The sequence below is a fragment of the Nannobrachium achirus genome (genome assembly GCF_963921795.1).
Source record: "Nannobrachium achirus genome assembly, chromosome: 2".
Classification (NCBI taxonomy): Eukaryota; Metazoa; Chordata; class Actinopteri; order Myctophiformes; family Myctophidae; genus Nannobrachium; species Nannobrachium achirus.
Genome location: NC_137811.1, coordinates 44,950,240 through 44,972,739, shown reverse-complemented (window position 1 = coordinate 44,972,739; position 22,500 = coordinate 44,950,240). Strand labels below are relative to the sequence as shown.

At 43.1% G+C, this 22,500-nt stretch overlaps 1 protein-coding gene across 2 annotated transcripts in view; it reads right to left on the bottom strand.

Annotated features, from left to right (window-relative positions):
* cdkal1 (CDK5 regulatory subunit associated protein 1-like 1) overlaps nt 1–22,500 on the bottom strand; it is a 422,084-nt gene that overhangs the window by 294,908 nt on the left and 104,676 nt on the right. For both annotated transcript variants that reach the window (XR_013962583.1, XM_080738605.1), the window contains exons 5-6: nt 20,010–20,106; nt 11,771–11,819 (exon numbers count right to left, since the gene is read on the bottom strand). Coding sequence is in view for 1 of the 2 variants with exons in the window: in XM_080738605.1 (XP_080594731.1) it covers nt 11,771–11,819; nt 20,010–20,106 (146 nt within the window). In the remaining variant the exon portion in view is untranslated. The remainder of the gene's footprint in view (nt 1–11,770; nt 11,820–20,009; nt 20,107–22,500) is intronic.

Here is a 22,500-nt window from a genome sequence, read left to right as displayed (position 1 = left end):
GAAGGGTGCCCTCTTTTGGTTCAGTCGAAAACCTACTCTGTCCACCAACAGCCTCAATACCTCGCTGTGCACCCCTCCTCTGTTCTGACTCAACTCCTCTGTTCAGGTCAAACCCCCCCCCCCCCTTATTTCTCTCTGGTGTAATCTGATTGTAGGTCAGCCCAGCCCTTCATGCATTTCACAGGTCTTCTTGGATCCACTCCAGCATTGCACACCACATAAAATTGACCTCACATGCATGGTTATAGAATGAGACGCAACCTGTACCCAATTGGACATAACAGTTCAGTTTGTGTTGGACATAATAAAGAGCTCTAATTTGTATACACTCATAATGGACACTGAGTATTTTACTGCTTGTGTGGGGGCAATGGCTTGGAAGGCAGATAAGTACATCTCTCTGTTGAGTCTGATGTTAGACTGTGAGTGATAGGGAATTGTGGATTCCAAAAATAACGTAATTACTTCTTAGACCAGCACTGAACTGAATCTGCTTCTGTTCCGCTTCGAAGGATGGTGATGGTGAGTATAGTACTGGCTGGATTGCCATGGAATTTACTGCACACTTTCATGCTCCCATTAATTTTGGTGATCCCACGGGCTTTCTGCTAACACCACAGGTCCGTAGGCCAAAATTTCCACTTGCACACACAATATTTCAAAATTGAATGGGTAGATTGCCATGAAACTTGCTGAGAACATTTGCGCTCCCTGGTGCATGAACCCTAACATTTGAATGATCCCATGACCTTTCCTCAAGATCCAACGCCAGGCGAAAATGAGTTTTCACACAGAATATTTCAAAATCTAAAGGCAGAATGCAGGATGGTGAACTTCATCTACAGTAGCACCAACCTTCGGCCCAGAAGTGTTGGGTCGGATGAGCAGTAGGACCTCTATTCTAGAGGATACTAACTAACAGGGCTTTTAGACTCATATGGCCATATTTAGATGATCTAAATGCAGGGCGTAGTTGCATTCGGGCCCTAATTTCGACTGTTAGACAGGGCATTAAGGCAGGACACAAGTAATAATGTGTAGACTATTACTAATTGAAATAAATCCATCTCTTTTTCTTCCCCTCTACTCACCGCTTTTCGTGCTTGCAAAAAAACAAAAAAACAGGCACTTACTCTTTAACCTCAATACGGAGTCCCTCAGAAATGTCATCTACCATGTTGAACATGAGTGTTAAAGTGTTGGATTTGGATGGACTGAAGCGGGTAGACCAGGTGGCCATGCTGCTGGTCCTCCTCCTGTAGTAATATATCTCCTCATATCCAAGAAACATCTACAGTATGACATCTTGGCATATCAACTTAAAAATCATAGCTCACTGTCAGTAAGGGTCTGGGGCCCTGAATTAAATTTCATGGTGAACTGTTACAGCATTGAGCGTTGCACGGTCTAAATCAGTGATTCTCGACCTTTTCAGGCTGTGACCCCAAAAAAGTATAATATTTGAAATGGGGACCCTCCACCCTGAGAAGCAATTGGAATGTAGGTACTCTATAGTACAGTAACTAGTACCAGTAAGACTCCCTAATCGGGAGATAAGCAACGTGATTTTAGGGCAGGAACAGTGTCCAAAAATGTGTGTGCAAAATTTGGCATGGATCGGGGCAACGGTTGCAGAGATATGAGCAGGGCAAAAGTGTGACGTGTGACGTGTGTCAGACAGACTGACGGACAGCTAGACACAATTTGTTATTATTTGAATTAAATTAAATCACTTACCCTACCTTTAAATTCAGGCAAGCACTAGTCAATAGCTTGTGATGTCAGAGCTTGTGTGTGTGTGTGTGTGTGTGTGTGTGTGTGTGTGTGTGTGTGTGTGTGTGTGTGTGTGTCTGCGCGTGTGTGTGTGTGTGTGTGTGTGTGTGTGTTAGATGGAGCTGCTCAGGGGTGGAATTGTCTTCCTGTTTTTCATCCCTTTTTACACTAGTCCCCTGGGAGGGCGGGCTCAGGGCAGGAAGGAAGGGCTATCGATTGGTAGATAAAAATGACAATCTTCCCCCAAAGGAGGACAAAGAGCCAATCGGCGAAGCGTGACCAGTCGTAATATCCCAGGTACAAGCGGGGAAATGAGAAAACTTCCCTCATGGAAAACAACTGGGATTTGGCAGTCGGATTCCATCTAGCCTCGCTATCGTCCAATCCGTCCCGACACTGGCCAAAGAATGTAATGGAAAAAACGATTGGGATTTAGCGCTATCCTCATCCTTCCTTTCATCTATCTGTCTATCTATTCATCCATTCCTCCCTCTGTTTATCCTTCATTCAGTCCAACCATCCATCCATCCCTCCACAGGTGTCTCTCTCACAGTGTAAACACCTTACATGAGAATGGAAGGAATGAAGGTAAGAGAGAACGTGCAAAGCTGAGATGAGTAAATGAAATTGAGAAAAAAGAAATAAAAGAACACTGGGGATATAAAACTCAACTTATTCAAAGTGCCAACTAGTAGGAAATATTTTCTATGATAGTTACAGATCCGTTAATGGTCCATTTGGTTCCTAATTATCAATCACTAGAAGCGTCTAGTCGGCGACCTGGCCAACTCGGAACAATGTAAATAGGGAATGAATGCCCCGCCCTTTAATGCAAACCCCATTATACCTGTTTTCATAGGACCCGTTTTGACCATCTGTCTGCCTGTGTCCATTTATGCCCATATATGGAGATATCTGTATCTGTCTGTCTGTCTGTCGGCGTCCATTTTATGTCCATATATGGAGATCACTGCAGTTATAGTTCTGGGTCCATTTTATGCCCATATATGGAGATATCTGTCTATCTGCGTCCATTTTATGCCCATATATGGAGTATCTGTCTGTGCCTCCAACTGTGTTGCAGACACAGTGCCGGTTCCCCCTTTAATGCAAACCTCATTATACCTGTTGTCATAGGACCCGTTTTGAACATCTGTTTGCCTGTGTCCATTTATGCCCATATATGGAGATATCTGTATCTGTCTGTCTGCGTCCATTTTATGCCCATATATGGAGATCTTTGACCATCTGTTTGCCTCTGTCCATTTATGTCCATATATGGAGATATCTGTATCTGTCTGTCTGCAATCCATTTTATGCCCATATATGGGGGCATTCATTTTATGCCCATATATGGAGAACGCGCGTGCCCGTGGGACGAACGGTTCTCGAGATACGCGGATTACATACATACATACACAATCACAGAGATTTTTTGTTGACTCATGTGGCGTACGTGATGTCAGAGCCTTTTATGAAGTGATGTCACAATGAGTCAGAGCTTTCGCCGATTTCCTCCGGAACAGCCTGATGTCAACAATCAACCCCGCATAAGGAGTTTCCGAACGTTTCGCGCCGGTTCGGGAAAACCGCGCGTCGGGTCGGGTCGAGACCCGGCACTGCACTCCGTGCCGCGGCGGGGAACGCGCGTGCCGAATCTGAAGCCGGTGGGACGAACGGTTCTCGAGATACGCGGATTACAGACACACACACAGACAGACAGACAGACACACACGCAGAGACTTCTCGCATTTATAGATAGATTAAGCAGGGGACCTCCTTGAGGACCCCTGGAGCCCACTTTGAGAACCAGTAGTCATTTTATTGTTGTAGTGTTGTTGTTTTTTTGTTGTTTTTTTTCTTTTTAAAAAAATAATTAGCACGCAATTCACAATGTGATGACCTATTTCCAGATATTTTCCAATAATGTATATATATATATATATATATATATATATTATCCCACTCCATCCATTCTTATATAAACTGCAGAAACCCTGTCAGCATGATTGTCAAGTCAAGAAATAATCGGTGGTGGCCCAGTCGGTAGTGCTGTCGCCTCACAGCTAGAAGGTCCTGGGTTCAATTCCCGCCGTGGACGCTGTGGGCGCTGGGGACGTGTTCCCTCCTCCGCGCCATCAGTGCCCATACCCTAGGTGGAGTTGGCCAAAGGGCCTTTCTGTGTGTAGTTTGCATGTTCTCCCCATGTCCCCTAAGGTACAGTAGGTTCCCTCACAAAAATTATCCTGGTCTCTATACTGCCTCTCCCTGCACATCCAGGCCAGGACACCTGATGGTAGGGGTGGAGCTCGTTAATTTTTATTGATAATGAGCACCTTATCGATCCTGCTTATTGAGCCAGGCTTTTATCGAGCCCACTATTGAGCGTATTCTAATATTTTGTGGAAAGACGTGAGGCAATTCTGAACAGAACTGGTATCTGTTTTTATTGGCCAGTTGTTGTGACTGTGAGTTTATGGCTGACCACCACCTATGAAGATGACAAGATGCGCTATGCTTGCTAACAAGCTTGATAAGCCCAAAGCGTATTTATACCGGGTACTTAATAAAATTGTTATCGAGTTTGTACAGTAGCGGTCCTTTGTTTCTTGAGTAACTGTTATAATTTGATTATGTTTTGTGAATTGTGTATTTTGCCATTTTAAAATGTTTGTTTGCATATATTTTCAATTTCATTCCTACCTGAAAGGAAAGGAACTGGTTAGAATAACTTGTTCCTTCCACGCACTACGTCTTACTGGGGAAACTCCTCCCTGTCAGGTGAAAAGAAGCGGATTGGACTCCTCGTGCATTGAGGGAAGCATGTGGGCTCTCCCCAGGTTGGCAGAGGGAGAGTAGCTCCCTGGATTACAGTTTAGGCATAGGCACTGGGTGAAAAAATGGGTTACAAAAATTGTGGGATAACCAAAAAAAAAGAGATAAGGGTAATAATAATAATAATAATAAAAATAATGTCTGTACTGTACCAGCATGGAGTCACTGCAGGAGTACCTCCACATCTAAATTCAATATCAAGAGCCTGGGCATCGTGTGTGTGTGTGTGTGTGTGTGTGTGTGTGTGTGTGTGTGTGTGTGTGTGTGTGTGTGTGTGTGTGTGTGTGTGTGCGCGCGTGTGCGTGTGCATGTGTACACACGCGTAAACACTGTCACTGCTAAGCACAACAGAGGAAGGCTTTCAATCCTGCTATGACTATTTGTCATCATAATTACACAGTTCACAGGAAGTGACCGCTGAAGAGGCAATGGTCACACATTCATAAACATGTATCTAATTTTCTTGTTTCCGACCGACCACCCTTCTCTCCGCCCTCCTCGTTTTTGTTCTCACTCCCCCCCCCTTTGTTCTCCTCTGTCTTCTATTAATGGGGAAGAAGGACATAAATCCTTTCTTCCACTCGTAATGGCATATTATAACATCACCTACTACAGAAGGGAAGAGAGAGGAGAGGGGGGAGTGAGTTGAAACAAGGATGATGCAAACAGACAGACAGACTGATGGACAGACCCTTACAGAGAACTGTTAAACAAGTGATTACTGAAGCCTCTATTGGACAAAGTATTGACTTGATATAAAGGATGGATACATAGAAAGAGGAAAGGGACAGGGAGATAAAAAGATGACACATTGACCTGTGTGCGTGTGTCATGCCTCATCATAACTTATGTCTCCTGTCCTGTCCCCTGTTCTCATAAAGAACCTACCCAGGCCGGCAGGGGTGTCACACCTAATTCTGGGCCCTGGGTACAAGGATTCACTGCAGGCACCCCATGAATGTTCTTCATATGTTGTGTTTTAACTATTGAAAAATATCAGTTCTACAAACTCACAGCGTGGCACCGAGTGCCGCGCTGCGAGCTTGTAGATCTGCTACTTTTGAAAAATCTTGAAAATTTGTGCAACTCTTTGAATATTTCAAATCCTTCTAAGGTTTTTTGAAAAACCTATGTTTCTATGTCAGTGGTGCTCAAACTTTCAAGGACCCCCAAAATGATTTGGTCACGGACTCCCATCTCAAAATATTTAGTTCCAGGGACGCCCCAGAAGCAAAATTTGAGTTACAAATGTTTGCTTAAAAAATTAATATATTCAAAGATTTGGACACATTTTCACAACTTTTCAAAAATAGCAGATCTATAAGCTCGCAGCGCAGCACTCGGTGCCGCGCTGTGAGCTTGTAGATCTGCTATTTTTCAATAGCTAAAGTATACAATAATTAAGGCCCCTCCACCTTGGGCCCTAGTAACTAACTCAGTCCCACTCCCCCCCTTGTGACACCCTTGCAGGCCGGGCCAGCGAGAGAGGAGGGAAGGAGGGGTGGATAAACAGATGAAAGAACATGGAGGGAGGGATAGCGGAGGACAGGGTTAAGAAAGGGGCCTGCTGTTGTGAGCTTTTATCCTCTCGCTGTTGACATCATCATCATGTGTGTGTTTGATGTTTATTACATATCATTCTATCATCGTTTCCATTGTCCTGTGCTGTGCGTAAACGTTTCCAACCTTTGTTCGGGCAAACCTCTGGAGACTCTGAAGTTGATGACCAAACGATTCGTTTAAGGACCACAATGGAAACAAGCTCCAGAGCTTCATTGTTTCATCCGGATTCTTTTTCTTTTTGTTGTTGCTTTTCCAGACACCTAGAGACTGGTGGCCGCTCACAGGAACGATGATGTTTATTGAAAATGGCAGTGATCACCTTTTTTCCCCCGCTGTGTTCCCAACGTGATAATTAACTCCTTAATACCTGGACTCCCCACCGCCTTGCTCCCTGACCTCACTGTCACCACCTTCTCTTCCCATCTCTCCCTCCTTCCTCCACCTATCCCTCTATTTCAGCATCTATTCTAGACAAGCAAACAATATGTTTGTCCTGGTGAAATATGGATCAGAAGGTTATGTGGAGGCTTTATAGCCACCGGTCTGAAGCTAAAGAGATACATTAACCTGGCCTCGTCTCTCCCACAGACTCATGCACACGCGCACACACACCACCCTTACACAGCGGATACGAGTTATCCAAGGTTAGCATCTGCTACCCAGATCAGTATGAAGAGAGAGAGAGAGACAGACAAATAACTATACGAAACAACTGAAGACATCCAAACTGTCTTTAATAACAAAAAAAATAACAAAAAAATGTATTTCCTAATGGAACCGAGCAGAGATCACTTCAATGGCAGCATGCTTGGAGTGAGAACACATGAATACAACCTTGTTTATTAGGTTTTGTGTGTCATGTGGCCTTACCCTTGGTTTCTATGTACCGCTAGACAATGGTACCCTCTCTAGTCTGATTTGCACAGCAGGGACATAATGAAAAATGTAAATAAATAAATAAATTAATGGAAGAACCCCAGGAGCCCAACAGTATTCAATAAGGCCTGTTAGACGAGTATGAGATTCCACAACCACTAAGTGAGGCTGCTATACAAATGCCATCATTAATCGCCCACAATGGGGCTGTGCAACAGCTGCATTTTACTCTTCAAAATGCCATTGGACCGTCTTCATATATTGTGACAGCTACACTTATCAAACAGGAAAATGTGTGTGCAGCCATTCACTAATAGAATGGAGCAGAGATCATTGCCATACTGTAGATAGACGATTGCTTTCCGGCAGCAGTCTAAGCGTGAATAACATGAATAACCCCCAAAGATCAAAAAGCTAGTGAATACAGCAATGCTATTACACACTGTCCCGGGTAGCGCCTGTTAGCATCCTTAAATGGGCATGAAAGCCAACTGGGTGGCCTTGTAAACATGTTTATTCACATGTGTGCCATTGCTGATTTCTTTCACATAGCTGGTATTGCAGTGAAAGCATAGAAGATGTAGCCAAAGGCCTGCTTGTTAGCGAGCTGTGTTCCGAGTTGTGTCACCGTTAATAATGAATGATACAGACAGCGGTGGTGGCCTAAAGGTTGGAGACAGGGGCTCATGACTGGAGTAATGTCGTCTCCCTTCCACAACAGCTAGCATCAAGGTGGCCTTCAGCCAGTCAGCCAACCTCCCACCTAGGGGCACCACACACACATGCCAAAACTCTGGGAGGCACAATTATTATTCCTCTGAAAAATGAAAGCAAATAGTGACACGATTTTCTGCAATTGTAAAATACTCAGTTATTAGGGTAATTATTAGTTTATTAACGCAAACATGTTTATGTAAATTATTTGTGCTGTTATGGTTATTTAAAACAAATTTATTCTCTAACTTATTAACTCACTATCAACTTGTGCCACACTTCATGATACTGATCAAAACCAGAGATTTAAGAAAACAGATTTTAAGGGGCATAAATGCATATAGAAATACAATATCCACATTTGCACAGTAATTGCATACAATCAGGGATGAAAGGACCCTATCAACAAGGCAATAGTATTTTCAAACAATTCACAGCATGGGACGGCGTTATCTCGTCTTATCTCTCACATAGCGGTGTCTGAATTGCCAATAAAGGTTCAGACGGAGCAGTAGTAACTATTTTCCAAACTGCTCAGCCTCCTTGAAATCACTATAAACTACATCTCGCACTATCAAGCTTCTGATGGAGGACCGGGATGTTGATTTTTGAATGAATCTGGACCTGGAGATAACAATTGGAATTCAGTGTTTTGCTACATTAACAATAACGTGTGATAGTGGTAGTAAAAACCACTGCCATCCTGCACAGCTATCCTTTACCAACATTAAATAGGATGCTATACTATCACAAGTCTAGACTACAGGGAGCTAGCAAGCCAGAATGATAAAATAATAATAATAATAATAAAACAGATTGAACTTTAACTGGTATACTTACTAGCCAAATATTATCAAGTGTGTGTATTCACCTTATTCCTGGCCCTCTCTATGGAGGCTGCCATTTTCTTTTACAGAGGGCAAAACATCTTTTCACTTCCTCCCAAGTAAGGAAGTGACAGGGAATTGTCTGTTGGGGCCAGGAATAACGTGAATAACTAATTAGGTTTTATATGCTCTGATGTCACTGTGATGTCAGGGGAACCACTCTACCAGAATGGTTTGCCGCTCTGACATCATGATCTGGCTCCCTGATGTCATCCATATTAATGATGCCCTGTTAAGAGAGATCCCTGTGATGCCAGGGGGAACACATCCCTTTTATGCCCATATATGGAGATCCATGTGATGCCAGGGGAACAAAATCCCTTTCATGCCCATATATGGATATCCCTGATGTCCACAGCCCTGATGTCCACATCACTGTGGCCTGAGGCGTCTTACTGGTTTACAGACTTATACAAACAGAGCTCTGTATGAAGCAGTGCAGTAGCTGGCAAGTGAATCATTTACTCCAGTAGTGCTAGTATTCCCACGGTGCGGTGGCACTTTTGAAACCTTTTCAGAAACAGTAAAAACTAACAGAATAAATATAGTCTCATCTGGAGGAATACAAACAAAACGCCATTACTAGTCCTGGCATGTGTGGAAACTTCACAGACAACAGCAGCAAACATACTGTATATTTAGTGAATAGCACTACAATTAGCAATATTAAATCCTCCATGACTTCGAGGTCTGCCCTGGTCTGCGTGCTGAAATAACAGCTCTCTGTTTTATAGGAGCTCATAAAGAACTCTAATGATACTGGGGAAATGACCTTCTATGGACAGAGGAAATTAAGAGGACAGAATAATGAGTGCAAGGAAGGAATGAAGGAGGGAAAGAATGCAAGGAAAGGATAGAAGTCAAAGAAGGGCAATGTGAAGGAGGGAGGGAAATAAACATCCAGAAAGGCCTATCCAAACCCCAAACTCCACTGCAGACTGTGCATGTGTGCATGTGTGCGTGCGTGCGTGCGTGTGTGCGTGCGTGTGTGCGTGCGTGCTGCCAGAGGGTTAGGGATTGACGACACGTTGTAAAATTAAAACACAGCTCAGCGTCCTTCGTTACAGAGGCAGACATCATGTTAATGTGCGCTCTCACACACATACACAAAAGCAAAATCATTCTCTTCTTCATTAGAGAAACATTGGGGGTCTTTCACAGCTGTGAGTGTGTACCCCCCCCCCCCCCCACACACACACACACACACACACACACTCTCTCTGGTTTGCATTAACAATTAAGAACGCTGGTTCAGTAACAGTTTAACTAGCAGACCTAATCACTAACAGACTTGTCTGTTCTGTTTCTCTCTCTTTTCCTGTCAGGCTGCAAGAAAGTCTGACAAATGGTGAATGGTCTGCATTTATATAACGCTCTACTAGTCTTCCAACCCAGTGGTTCTCAACCTTTTCAGGCCGCGACCCCCAAAATAATCATATTTGAACTGGGGACCCCCCATCCTGGCGAGCACTATGAGTTGAGGCATTACATTTTGTTTAACACGGATCTATTGTTATTGTTTCTTTTGACAATATGGAGAATGTTGATTCTTTTTATTTTAGAGGTATTAAAAAGGTCTTACAAGTTCTTAAATTGCCACTTTAGAAATGTGCAGATACCCTCTATACACTTAAACTTTGTTGGTTTGTTTACTGTTGAGTGAGAAAACAACGTTGCACATTCTGTTAATCAGCTGGGGACCCCCCAAAATAATATGGGGACCCACCTGGGGGTCCCGACCCACAGGTTGAGAACCATTGTTCTAACCACTCAAAGAGCTTTACGATGCATGCCTCACATTAATCCATTCATGAGCCATGCTAGACACCAACCTGCTCGTCAGGAGCAGTTAGGGGTTCAGTTTCTTGCTCAGGGACACTTCAACAAGATGCAGAGCTGGGATCTAACTCCACTGTTGTTTTTGACAGCACATTTTGATTTAGTTTTAGTCATAGTCTTTTGAATAAAATGTCATTTAATTTTAGTCATAATTTAGTCACCTGAAAAGTTTTAGTTTTAGTCTAATTTTAGTCGACTAAATATCGTACATTTTTAGGCGACTAAATCTACAGTTGATTCAGCCAACTAAAATGTATTTTGGCAGGCCTTGATGGCATCGTAATGACTGATTTTACACTTGGTTGCGAGCTGAAAATAGCAGATCTACATCTACACACAACGTGGTGCGCTGCGACGCGTTGTGAGCTTGAAGATCGGCTATTTTCAGCACGCAACACCTGAGAGCAACCAAACATAAAATGACTCTCTTCTCCACTAGTCCCTCCCGAAAGTTTTAGTCTAGTTTTTATTTTGTTGACGAACTTGTCAATATATTTAGTCTTAGTTTTAGTCATCACAGCTTAGTTTTATTTCGATTTTGTCGCAGTCGACAAACATTTTTCGTCATAGAACCTTACGATTCCCAGCCACTGCCACCCAAAGATAAACGGACAGACATCAAGCCAAGCAGATATTGATTTGTGCCGTTTACAGCACATACAATAGCAAGCATCAGCTGCATTATCTACTTAGTTTATTACATTGGCAGGATGGGACATTCAAAGACATTCAGGCAGGATAGGTAACCCATTTCTATTATGTTTAACCCAATTCACCCTTTGTCAAGTCCCGCCCATTTTCCTGCCCCTCTTCACACCCATTGGTTGCTGTGTCTTGGTGGGACACTCGGTAGGACACTCCATCCACTACCATTTAATTCAGTTGCTTTGTATTGTTTTTCAATTCTAATTTCAAACTTGGTTTCAGTAAAATGGAGCTGCCCAGCAGCAGTATAGTGACTCAGCATGTTTTTAAATGTTTTTTTTTCTTTTTTTAATGTTTTATTTCTCCAAATGATGTTTTAGCAAATTCAACATAAAAAAGGCGGAACCAGGGTGGGACAAGGCAGATAGAGCCTGCTGGTTGGTCAGTCAGGGACCATATTCTTATTTTAGCACAAAACATTCATCAACCCATCACTAATGTATTCATTCACACACACAAGAACCTGTCCGTGTGTGAGTGTGTGTGTGTGTGTGTGTGTGTGTGTGTGTGTGTGTGTGTGTGTGTGTGTGTGTGTGTGTGTGTGTGTGTGTGTGTGTGATGCGTGTGTGTTGTCATACCTTTGACAGCCTCATCTACGACTTCCACCACACGATCAATCTGTTGAACCTGAAATACACACAAGAGGTTATTGATAACATAATATGTGCACATGATCAACAACACAATATTGATGACAATTCTCAGATACACAAAATCCAAACAAACTATCCTGTAGTGTATACAGACAGAATATCCTAACACACACACACACACACACACACACACACACACACACACACACACACACACACACACACACACACACACACACACACACACACACACACACACACACACACACACACACACACAGGGGGATCAGGTGGTATGGATTTCTTGATTCCCCATCAAGTGTGTATGTGGCTATAAGACCACTTTATATTAGTTATCGACAGAATCTCAGTTTGAATTATTGAAGATCAACCGCTGGAAGAGACAGTGGTAGAAAAAGAGACTTTCAGAGAGGGAGACAGAACAAAAGACAATTTGTTTTCTGACAGACAGGCAGAGAGAGAGGGGACGGAAAGAGGGAAAGAGAGTATAAGTCCCTGACAGAAGCAATACAGGTAAACACAGTACATAACATACCCCAGACAGGTACAGAAAGCGGGAGACAAAGAGAGACAAGATACTGTCGAGATAATAGCTTATAATTAGGACATAATTGCAGTAGAGACAATAAGCAATGCTGCCCAAAATGGTCTGAGCTATTAGGAAGCCAAGTTGGGTCATAAAAAGTATCATAAAGAGATAACACGTCAAGACGTCAACCTGGGATCCAAACCGCTGTTCCCAAGGTGGACATCAAAACGTAGAGCCGGAGATTTGGATGACAGTGGAGGTGTGTGTGTGTGTGTGTGTGTGTGTGTGTGTGTCGGTGGGGAGGGGACATTGTGACAGAGAAAAGGAAAGTGGGAAATAAAATAAGAGTGCAGGCAGGTGGTGGGACGATCCATTATTGCTCCCGTTTCATTCCCACCACGGTCTCTTCAATCTGATCGTCACACGTTCTATTCTTAGAGGTGACTTCCTGTGCCCTGGCGTCCACACGCTACATCTCCAGGACAATTACTTCAACACACAGGCACAGAGCAACCCTTCTAACATGCGCGCGCACACGCACACGCACACGCACACGCACACACACACACACAGTGTTTCTGGCAGGCAGCAATTAGGTATATGCACGGTAAGAACCCAAATAAAAGTCTATTTTATTCTAATGGCCAGGCAATCTGGGTCTATTCAGAGGAGCAAATGCACTACACTCACGCTCGCGCACTCGCCGACACACATACACAGTATCAGTGGCCTACGGGAGACTGCACTTAAGTCGTTCTCCACTGCTGAGCTGTCCAAAAAAGAAGGAACACTATTATTCCCTCATAGATGGATAAAGGAGGAAGAAATGTGAGAGAAAGCAAGAGAGAGAGAGAGAAATGCACCAATTTGGGATCTTTATTTCCATTACATCCTAGCATGTCAAACCCTGTGCTCTCCTCTAAAAGCTGCCAGATAATGGGATGTCTACATATCACAGTTCCCATCATATCAACAGCCTACTCCTGGTGATGGTGGAGCATCAACTCTAGTAGGATTGGAACTACACAGTGAATAAAGCTCCCTTTACAATGCAACCGTCAGAGAGCCAGAGCACCATGGGATATCATTCTACACACGATAAGCAATCGTGTGATAGGAAGTGGAGAGAATCAATAAAGACAAACATCTTTAACGGTAACGATAGTACCCATAATGTTAGGAACAAAAAAAAAAGCCCAGGAAATTGTCTTGATCTTTGAAGCTGGACCCCATCCGAATACTGAAATTGACTTAAAGGAGCTATAGTCAACCTTTTCATTTTGACGGTTGTCAGGCTGACTTATCCCTCTTCTATTCTTTTATATGGAATCCATATAAAAGAATAGAAGAGGGATGTAAACAAAGCCAGCCTGACAATGGCCAAAATGATTATTGTCTCCACCAGCCGAAGGCAGGGGGAGAGTATGTTTTCGCCCCTGTCCGTGCGTGCGTCCGTGCGTGCGTTCGTCCGTCCGTCCGTCCTCCGAGTTTGTTAACAGCTAATCTCCGGCGCCGTTGGCCCGGTCGCCGCTTAAATGAGCGCACACACTCCCTGGATGCCAATACAGAACCTCTGCCCCACATTTTTCAAATGGCATTTCTGTACACTACTCCTACAGATTTTCTCCAAAAATCACGCAAATCGGTAGACAGTATCTCTACAGTCATGTGATCGACACGGATCTGTCTGATTGTCCATATTCCATCCTGATTGGCTGATATTGGCTTTCAAGGTTTGTAAGATTGGTCCATTTTGGACAAAATGCCTCAAATCACAAACGCAGAGTACAATTAACATGAAATCGCGCACACGTTCCCACTAGGCCGAGGAAGAAATGCCACTTCACATTTTTGAAATCAGCCTCATGGTGGCGCTATAACAGGCCGATTTGTGGTTTTACCTCTAACTCCACCGATCAGTTTCAAACTTTGTAAGCGCACTCCCTGGTTGCCAATTCAGAACCTCTGCCCCACATTTTTCACATGAGCCTGTTCTAGCGCCACCAGGAGGACAATTTGTGCAAAACTACCTTTTGGCCAGTACTCCTACAGATTTTGTCCAAATATCACGCAAATCAGTAGACAGTATCTCTACAGTCATGTATGATCGACATGGATCTGTCTGATTGTCCATATTCCATCCTGATTGGCTGAGATTGGCTTTCAAAGTTTGTAAGATTGGTCCGTTTTGGACAAAATGACTCAAATCACAAACGCAGAGTGCAATTAACATGAAATCGCGCACATTCGCAAAAGGCCAAGGAAGAAATTACACTACAAAATGTTCAAATCAGCCTCATGGTGGTGCCATGAAAGGTCTAAGATTGGTGAAGAACACATGCCACCCTTTTTACATTTGCCTATTATAGCACCACCAAGACGCGTGGCCTGGTGGAGACATGTGCTCGGAAGAGCACTTCTTCTAGTTTTATAATTTTTTTACGCTTTTTGTGGTCATTTATGAAAAGAAACACATATGAAGCTTAATTCTTTTTATAACATAATTATTTTCGAAACCTTACTTTTATTTTAGCATCCGTATTTCAAGAAAAAGTTGACTATAGCTCCTTTAAGTATTAAGTTTGTGTACTGTGACTGCATGAGCCAAATGAGTCCCACTTAATTCTATTCACTCAGGTCTATTCAAACAAATACTTGTCAGGTGAAACATAATGGACATATGGACCCATCATGACCCACCTTATAATGACCCAAAGAATTAGGCGGACATAAATATCCAACAAAACAAAGGAACAAACTGATTATTCTGGATGGTGAGATTTGTGTTTGCTTTGGTGACATCTTGTTCCCATTGTAAGGCTTTACCTAGCCAGTCAACAGCATACTATGTGTGTGTGATGTGGTTTACATACAGGAGGTGACATGTTCAGTACAGAAAGAGATGAATCACTGTGGGCTTACGTGACTGTTTGTTTGCTTTGCATTCGAAGCTCTCATTCCTATTGATTCAAGCAAACCTATACAGAAGCGGGAAAGGCTGACACAAGTAGACACATACATGCACGCTCACTCCCATGCATGGACGGATACACACACAGGTTATTAAACATGAGTGAATGAACCAGGTGATGGCAGTTTTTTCTTTTTGTCTCCCACTCCCTTCACTCCATCCGTTACAGCAATCACATCATGCAAATTAATCTCAGGTTATTTGCATGTGCTATTTGCATATCCCACCAACTGTCACTGACGTTCCCATTTTAACTTCCAAGGATACATAGGGGCTGTGTGTTCTTATGAACGCCATGCATGTATATCTGGCTTTCTGAGTTTGTGAGTCCCATGTGTGCGTACATTAGGGTTGGGACGATATGACATTTTTATATCACGATTATTGTGACAAAAGAAATTGCGATTTACGATATTATCGCGATAATCAAAATCCATTATCCTGGGGTGGAACATTTGCCCAAAAATAGCAGATCTACAACCTCGCGTCACAACGCGTCGCATAGATGTGAGCTTGTAGATCGGCAATTTTTTGGCAAAGACATTGATAGAGAATGAAAAAAAGACTGTATCAAGTACGTATATTTTAAGTACCTTTTACCATAGAGGTTTTAAATGGTATCGGATAGGCAGCTCGGCAAATGAAGGGTGAATTGATCCCAGTGCATGACGGAGGACGATATCACGATACATTAAATGTTCTATGATACGATTATTGTGAATGTGTTTTTTATCACGATAAACGATAATATCACGTATCGTCCCATCCCTAGCGTACATGCGCTAGTACGTGCGTGTCTGAGTGCCCACATCCATCTATCCATCTGTGTGTATATCAATGCATAATTCAATCTAGTCTTGACAATGGAGAGAGCCTGCAGTGGTAAACTCACCAGCTGTTTCCACATCGGCCTGCCCGAAGGCTGTTACACATACAAGCCTGTATAACTGAATGTAATTATATTATACATACATGCCACTTGATTTCTAAGTAATTATGTTACAGGCTGGCATGCAAAATGTATTCAAATATAATGACATTATTTATGGTAAAATATATTTAATGTAACATTTGAGGACCCCATGCTTTTAAAAACAGTGGTAGTAATCAACATGGGATATTGGACTACAAAAAGGGTAGGCCAACTGTTGTTTGAATTATCTGAATATTAAATGAGAAAGGAAGCTTTCACTGTACCGCAAAACAAAAGCACATACTGTGGAATTACATTTACAATTATGGAATTTAATTGTGGCAGCTTGACTGTTTTGGAGCATGAAATGGATGACTGACTCAAGAAAGCATATTTGATACTTAAATGTAAGTTCAATAATTGTATGCATTGACGGAGGACGACTTAGCATTAGGCCATGAATATACATCAGAATATTTCTAGAATGTTACTTAGTAAGTGAAGTGTGATAGTGATAGTAACAAGACATCCCATTGTCTATTGTTAAAAGCAATTCCATTGTAGACTGTGATATGGAGAATAAACAAAAATGTCAAATCTCAGCTCCACATCAAACTGAACAGGATTCAATCTATGATTATTCCCAACTGCTTCCATTTCATGAGAGAGGCAAATAAAACTCAACAGATACAGTTACGTTGCTGGGCTGTCAGATGATGGCAAAATATCACATGTACTTAGAACTCCACATGAAAATCATTAGGCCTACTTTTGTGATGCACACTTAATTGCGTTTGCAAGCCTTCTCTAATATCCCTGAAAGTAGATCTGAAATGGAAACTATTAAATCACATCCTAGGCCATAATGTGCACCTGTTTAGAATTATATCCATCATCCAAAAGTTGTTTTTTTAACATATCAAAATCCAATCATGATTTCTTACATAACAAAATATGAAAAAACTAAGACAAAGTATTTGTGTTTGCGTCCGCAGCACAAACCAATTTAAATCAATAATATAATGGCATCCATGAGTCAACAATGCATCTTCCAAACACATCTAGGATTCATTATGTTACAGACACCAGAGGGCAAGTACTGAGTGCTGAATGTTGTACATCCTGCGAGTTGGGTGGGGCTTTTTTTTAAATATCTGCCGTTTCCAACATCGTGGTTGCATTGAAACCAATCAAATTTTAAAGCTAAATACTCTAAAGTGCAATTCTGAAAACATTTGTGGCAAAAATCAGCACTACCTAGTCCAAAATGTTTCACTCCAAAATTTGATATGATATGGATGTTAGACACTCCCAAACTACCATTTTAAATGGTATAAAAGTCATTTAATTCCACTTTAAGTGAAATGCAAAAATCGAAATGGAAATCGCTACCAGTGTCTGAGTTCACCCATTTAGTCTGTACATGCCACAGGATCAAAAGCAGACTACAGACAATTTACAATTTAAGCATTGAGAAAAGTGCCATGAACTCCAGACAAACAACAGGTTAAGTCGAGTAATTAAAGTGCTAAGGAAACAAGTAGCACACACTTTCAGGGCACAGAGTAGTCCACAATTTCAGGGTCATCAAAAAGATTTTGTGAAGCATTGTTTTGGGTCAGCATGTGTCAATGCCAGTAGCGTCTGCCCAAAACACCTTTTTTATAGCACCATCGATTTTCTCCATTGTTGTCCTGACTCCTGCTCACATTGGTGACTCCCATGAGGTCAGCTGGGAGTTTGTGCCTTGCTTGCAGCACCGTGTGTAATTTCAGCTCGGCTTCTTTGTTGTCTGTGACCCTGTGTGTTCTCTAACCATCGCAGACAGGGGGCAGAGTGCACGCTGCCACCCTTTTAAGAGAACAGAGAACAGAAAGGACCCAAGTGTCTCCAGGTTGCCAGCCAACAAAAGTCAGCTCTGCATTCACTTGTCCAATGACTCTCAGGCAGATTATATATTTTTTCTTTCATAAATCTATGCAGTATTTTATACTCTGTGTCACGCAAAAATAGCAAAAATAGGCAATCTACAAGCTCACAGTGTGTCTTAACTGTTCTGCTGCTGTTGACGACGCTCACCATCATTGAAAGGGTTAATACCATGGCGCCGTTGACGGTGAGGACTGTCAATCTTACTGTATATACAGTAAAGATATTATTACTTACTGTACGTCGCTCCGGTCCCGCCCGCATCGGTAATGTCCGCGATTTGTTTACAACGCACGTCGGGCGTGCACGCGAAGTGAAGCTCCTCCATAGTAAATCCATTGAGAGGCCCATAAAGAAACTTCAATAACTCATAAAAGACATTTGTATACAAAAAGGGGTCTCCACTCTGCACACTCTAGACACGGGATGCGCGCAGCCATCTTTCCCTTCTGGACCCACACTGTCATGTGACTAGATGACGTAATCGTTGCCGTCAAGTGATAATCCAAAAAAACAAAAACAACCCCCTTCCAGCCCTTCAAAATAATAGCGGAGGCCTATGGAGGAAACGGCGTGGCACCGAGGCACCAAGCAACCTTCAGATTAAGAGGCACTATTAGTGTTAATGTCATGCATTGTGAGCTGTACTGTAGATTTGATATTTGCTACTTTTATTGGGGAGACTGCGTAGCCGTTTTCCATTTTGCAACATCTCAAACAGTCAGTAATTGGGATCCGCAAGCTTTACTGACACAGCGTTCGTTGTAGAGGGCTTTGAAATCACATCCATGATGCATTCCGCTGTCTGCACAACCGTTTGCATTGCCTTGTGGTTGAAGTCGGTGCAGCTGCCTGCCACACCGGGCAGTGAAGCAGCCAGAGGGCATGCTCTCGGTGGTGCCGCTATAAAAAGCCCTGAGGACTTTTGGACCCCTGCCAACTTTCTTCAGTTGTCTGAGAAAGTAGAGTCGTTATTGCACACTCAAAACATTTTGCACATACACACACACACACACGCATGCATGTGTGCGCGCGCATGTGTGTGTGTGTGTGTGTGCGTGTGAATGGCCCTGTATGCTGCTCGAAGGTACCCAGCGGTATTGCAGCTTTTGGTACTGCATACGGATGACTACATGACCACATGATGACACAAAAAGTCAAAAACTGGAAGCAGTCCAAATAGTGTTACATTTCGGGAAATGGAAAAAGGAACCTGTATCCAATTGGATCCAGAGTACCCTAGATATTATTTAGTAACAAGCTTGTTAATATTTTTCATTGATTCAGTTCAGTACTTATAACACCCAGAGACGCCAGAAAAGTAAAACTTATGGAGGTATGAAGATACAATGTTTCTCCCCGACAGCAACAATATATTCTATGCCACTTTCTCATCTCCCTCTGTTTTCGTATCAACAAAACCTCCCCCGTTATCCTCCTCAGTCCGTCATATTCCTTCCTTGTCTCCCCCTCTCTCCCACCTCCACTCCTTTCTCCTTCTCTCCTCCTCTCAGCCTCCCTATACTGTCGCCTCTCCTTCCTCTCCTCACCGCATGCTCCTATCAGCAGTCATGGTCTTGTCTCTCAGGGAGGTTTATTGATCCAGTGAGTGGTGGGGAGGCCTGAAGAGAAAAGTCACAGCGGGACGGCAGCCAGGTCCAGCCGTGTGTGTGTGTGTGTGTGTGTGTGTGTGTGTGTGTGTGTGTGTGTGTGTGTGTGTGTGTGTGTGTGTGTGTGTGTGTGCGTGAGGTGGGGGGCAACTGCCATTTGGACACTGCAGTGAGCCTGCTGGGCTTGGAGATTAAATGCAGACATACAGTGATACGCACACACGCTAGCGCACGTTCGGACACACACTCACCCCTATTATGCTGAGGCCTTTGAGATAGTCCATGCGAGGCTGGGCTTGGGGTACACAGCCTGCGACCACAACCTTCTTCTGCTGGTCCTGGGCTTTCCTATAAACACAGACAGACACAAATATTAGGTCCCACACACAGCATTTTACACTATGTGCACACAATGAATTACTGAAGCGCTGGGGCCGTCTTGAAACAAAATAAAATAAAATAGTTATATTTTGATTAGATGTTTGTAAATTACAATATATTCGCTGCCGAGTTTTTCAGGACAAACATAAAATACAGAATCAACATCCCTGACAAGCAAACAGGATGCAAAATGTGACAATGACATTGTGTTACAGTATATAGACTGTACACTGCAGCCTTGCCACCTTATATCCAATAAGCTTTTGAGAGAGAGAGAGAGTGTGTGTGTGTGTGTGTGTGTGTGTGTGTGTGTGTGTGTGTGTGTGTGTGTGTGTGTGTGTGTGTGTGTGTGTGTGTGTGTGTGTGTGTGTGTGCGTGCGCGCGGTACGTGCGTCGGCCCGTGCGTGCCCGTGTGTGTATCACAGATTGACATTGTGTTACAGTATATAGACTGTACACTGCAGCCTTGCCACCTTATATCCAATAAGCTTTTGAGAGAGAGAGAGAGAGAGTGTGTGTGTGTGTGTGTGTGTGTGTGTGTGTGTGTGTGTGTGTGTGTGTGTGTGTGTGTGTGTGTGTGTGTGTGTGTGTGTGCGTGCGCGCGGTACGTGCGTCGGCCCGTGCGTGCCCGTGTGTGTATCACAGATTGACATTGTGTTACAGTATATAGACTGTACACTGCAGCCTTGCCACCTTATATCCAATAAGCTTTTGAGAGAGAGAGAGAGAGTGTGTGTGTGTGTGTGTGTGTGTGTGTGTGTGTGTGTGTGTGTGTGTGTGTGTGTGTGTGTGTGTGTGTGTGTGTGTGTGTGTGTGTGTGTGTGTGTGCGTGCGTGCGGTACGTGCGTCGGCCCGTGCGTGCCCGTGTGTGTATCACAGATTCTGAGCTTGTAGATTTTTTTTGTTTTGCTGAATCTTCATCAAAGGTGTACTGTATCTATTTTTGCCAAATGTTCACACATTTCTGTAGAATGTTTGCTTATATTTTCAGTATCTCCCCTCTACTCTAATGACATGCCCAGGATCGTGACATGTGTGGGTTATTTGTATTCTAAATATTTCTCTCCTGATCCAACCAGGAATTTGGACTGCCTAGTCTAGTTTCTGTCCAACATGCTAGATTGATTTGTTTTGTCTCAAAATCAAAATAACAGTGAGCGAGCCAAGCACCTCTGTACTGTAAGTACAAAGGTACTTCATCCATCATTTAGCACAAATGACCCCCCCGACCTCAAGATGACACAAGAGGAGTGGACAAAACAGACCAGACCGCTCTGTGTGTGTGTGTGTGTGTGTGTGTGTGTGTGTGTGTGTGTGTGTGTGTGTGTGTGTGTGTGTGTGTGTGTGTGTGTGTGTGTGTGTGTGTGTGTGTGTGTGTGTGTGTCTCCTCTGCTTAGAGGCAGCCTGATTCGAGACGCTCGGCCTGCCTGACAAGAGCTTTTGGAAAAGCTGCCCAGACTCCTGTATGAATGTTTAATAATGAAGCCCTCTGACAGCTGCAACAAGGGAGGGAGGGAAGTGAAGGAAAGAGAGAGAGGGATGAGCACTGCAGCTACATACAAACTGTCAGCTGGGTTTTAATTCAGGGCCTGTTTGTATTATTCAGCAAAACAAAAGAAAAGGCACAGTGGTGGAAGGTAGAAGGGGAGCGCGAGACAGAGGAGTGATGAGTTGGAGAGAAGAGATTAACGTGCGGCAGAGGGCTGAAACGTCGCTTCTCGTGAATGCGAAGCCTGTTTGCATTATCACGCAAATCACAGGAGAACAGAAGAGTGAGTGAGAGGCGTGGATGGAGATATGAGGGGTGGAGAGGTGAAAATATAGTTTCCTTGTATTGTTAGTAGGTCTATTATCATGATGAATTCAGTTTGCTTTTGCAATAATCAAGGTCATTTCTGTTGACGGCAATGTTTTAAAGATTTATCAATCAGTCCTTGTTGCAGCTCAAGACAATACTTTGCGAACGGGAGAAAAGCATATTTTTGAGGTTTAATGTTACAAACCAGGTCAACAGTTTTTGAAGAGGGGTTTGAATAAGTCATGACTGGGATACTGTAGATCTAATTCTAATACTGTATACCACACAGTAAATTCCTGGTTTTGGCTTAACTTGGATCAGTCTTGGCATCGAGTTCCACTAGTGACCAAGTGAATAGTACTTAAAGTTACTACTTACTGCCAGTAGTTCTTTGGGTCTGTGCACATGGTGGGCGGACGCTAAGCAAACAGAATTCCTGCCATGTACAGTAGGTTTAACTATGCCTGCATATATCTGTGTGAACCAGTTTCAAATAATATTTATTTTCCATATAAGAAGGGATAGTTCAACTGTAAGTACTGTACAAGTTTACAGCATGTTTT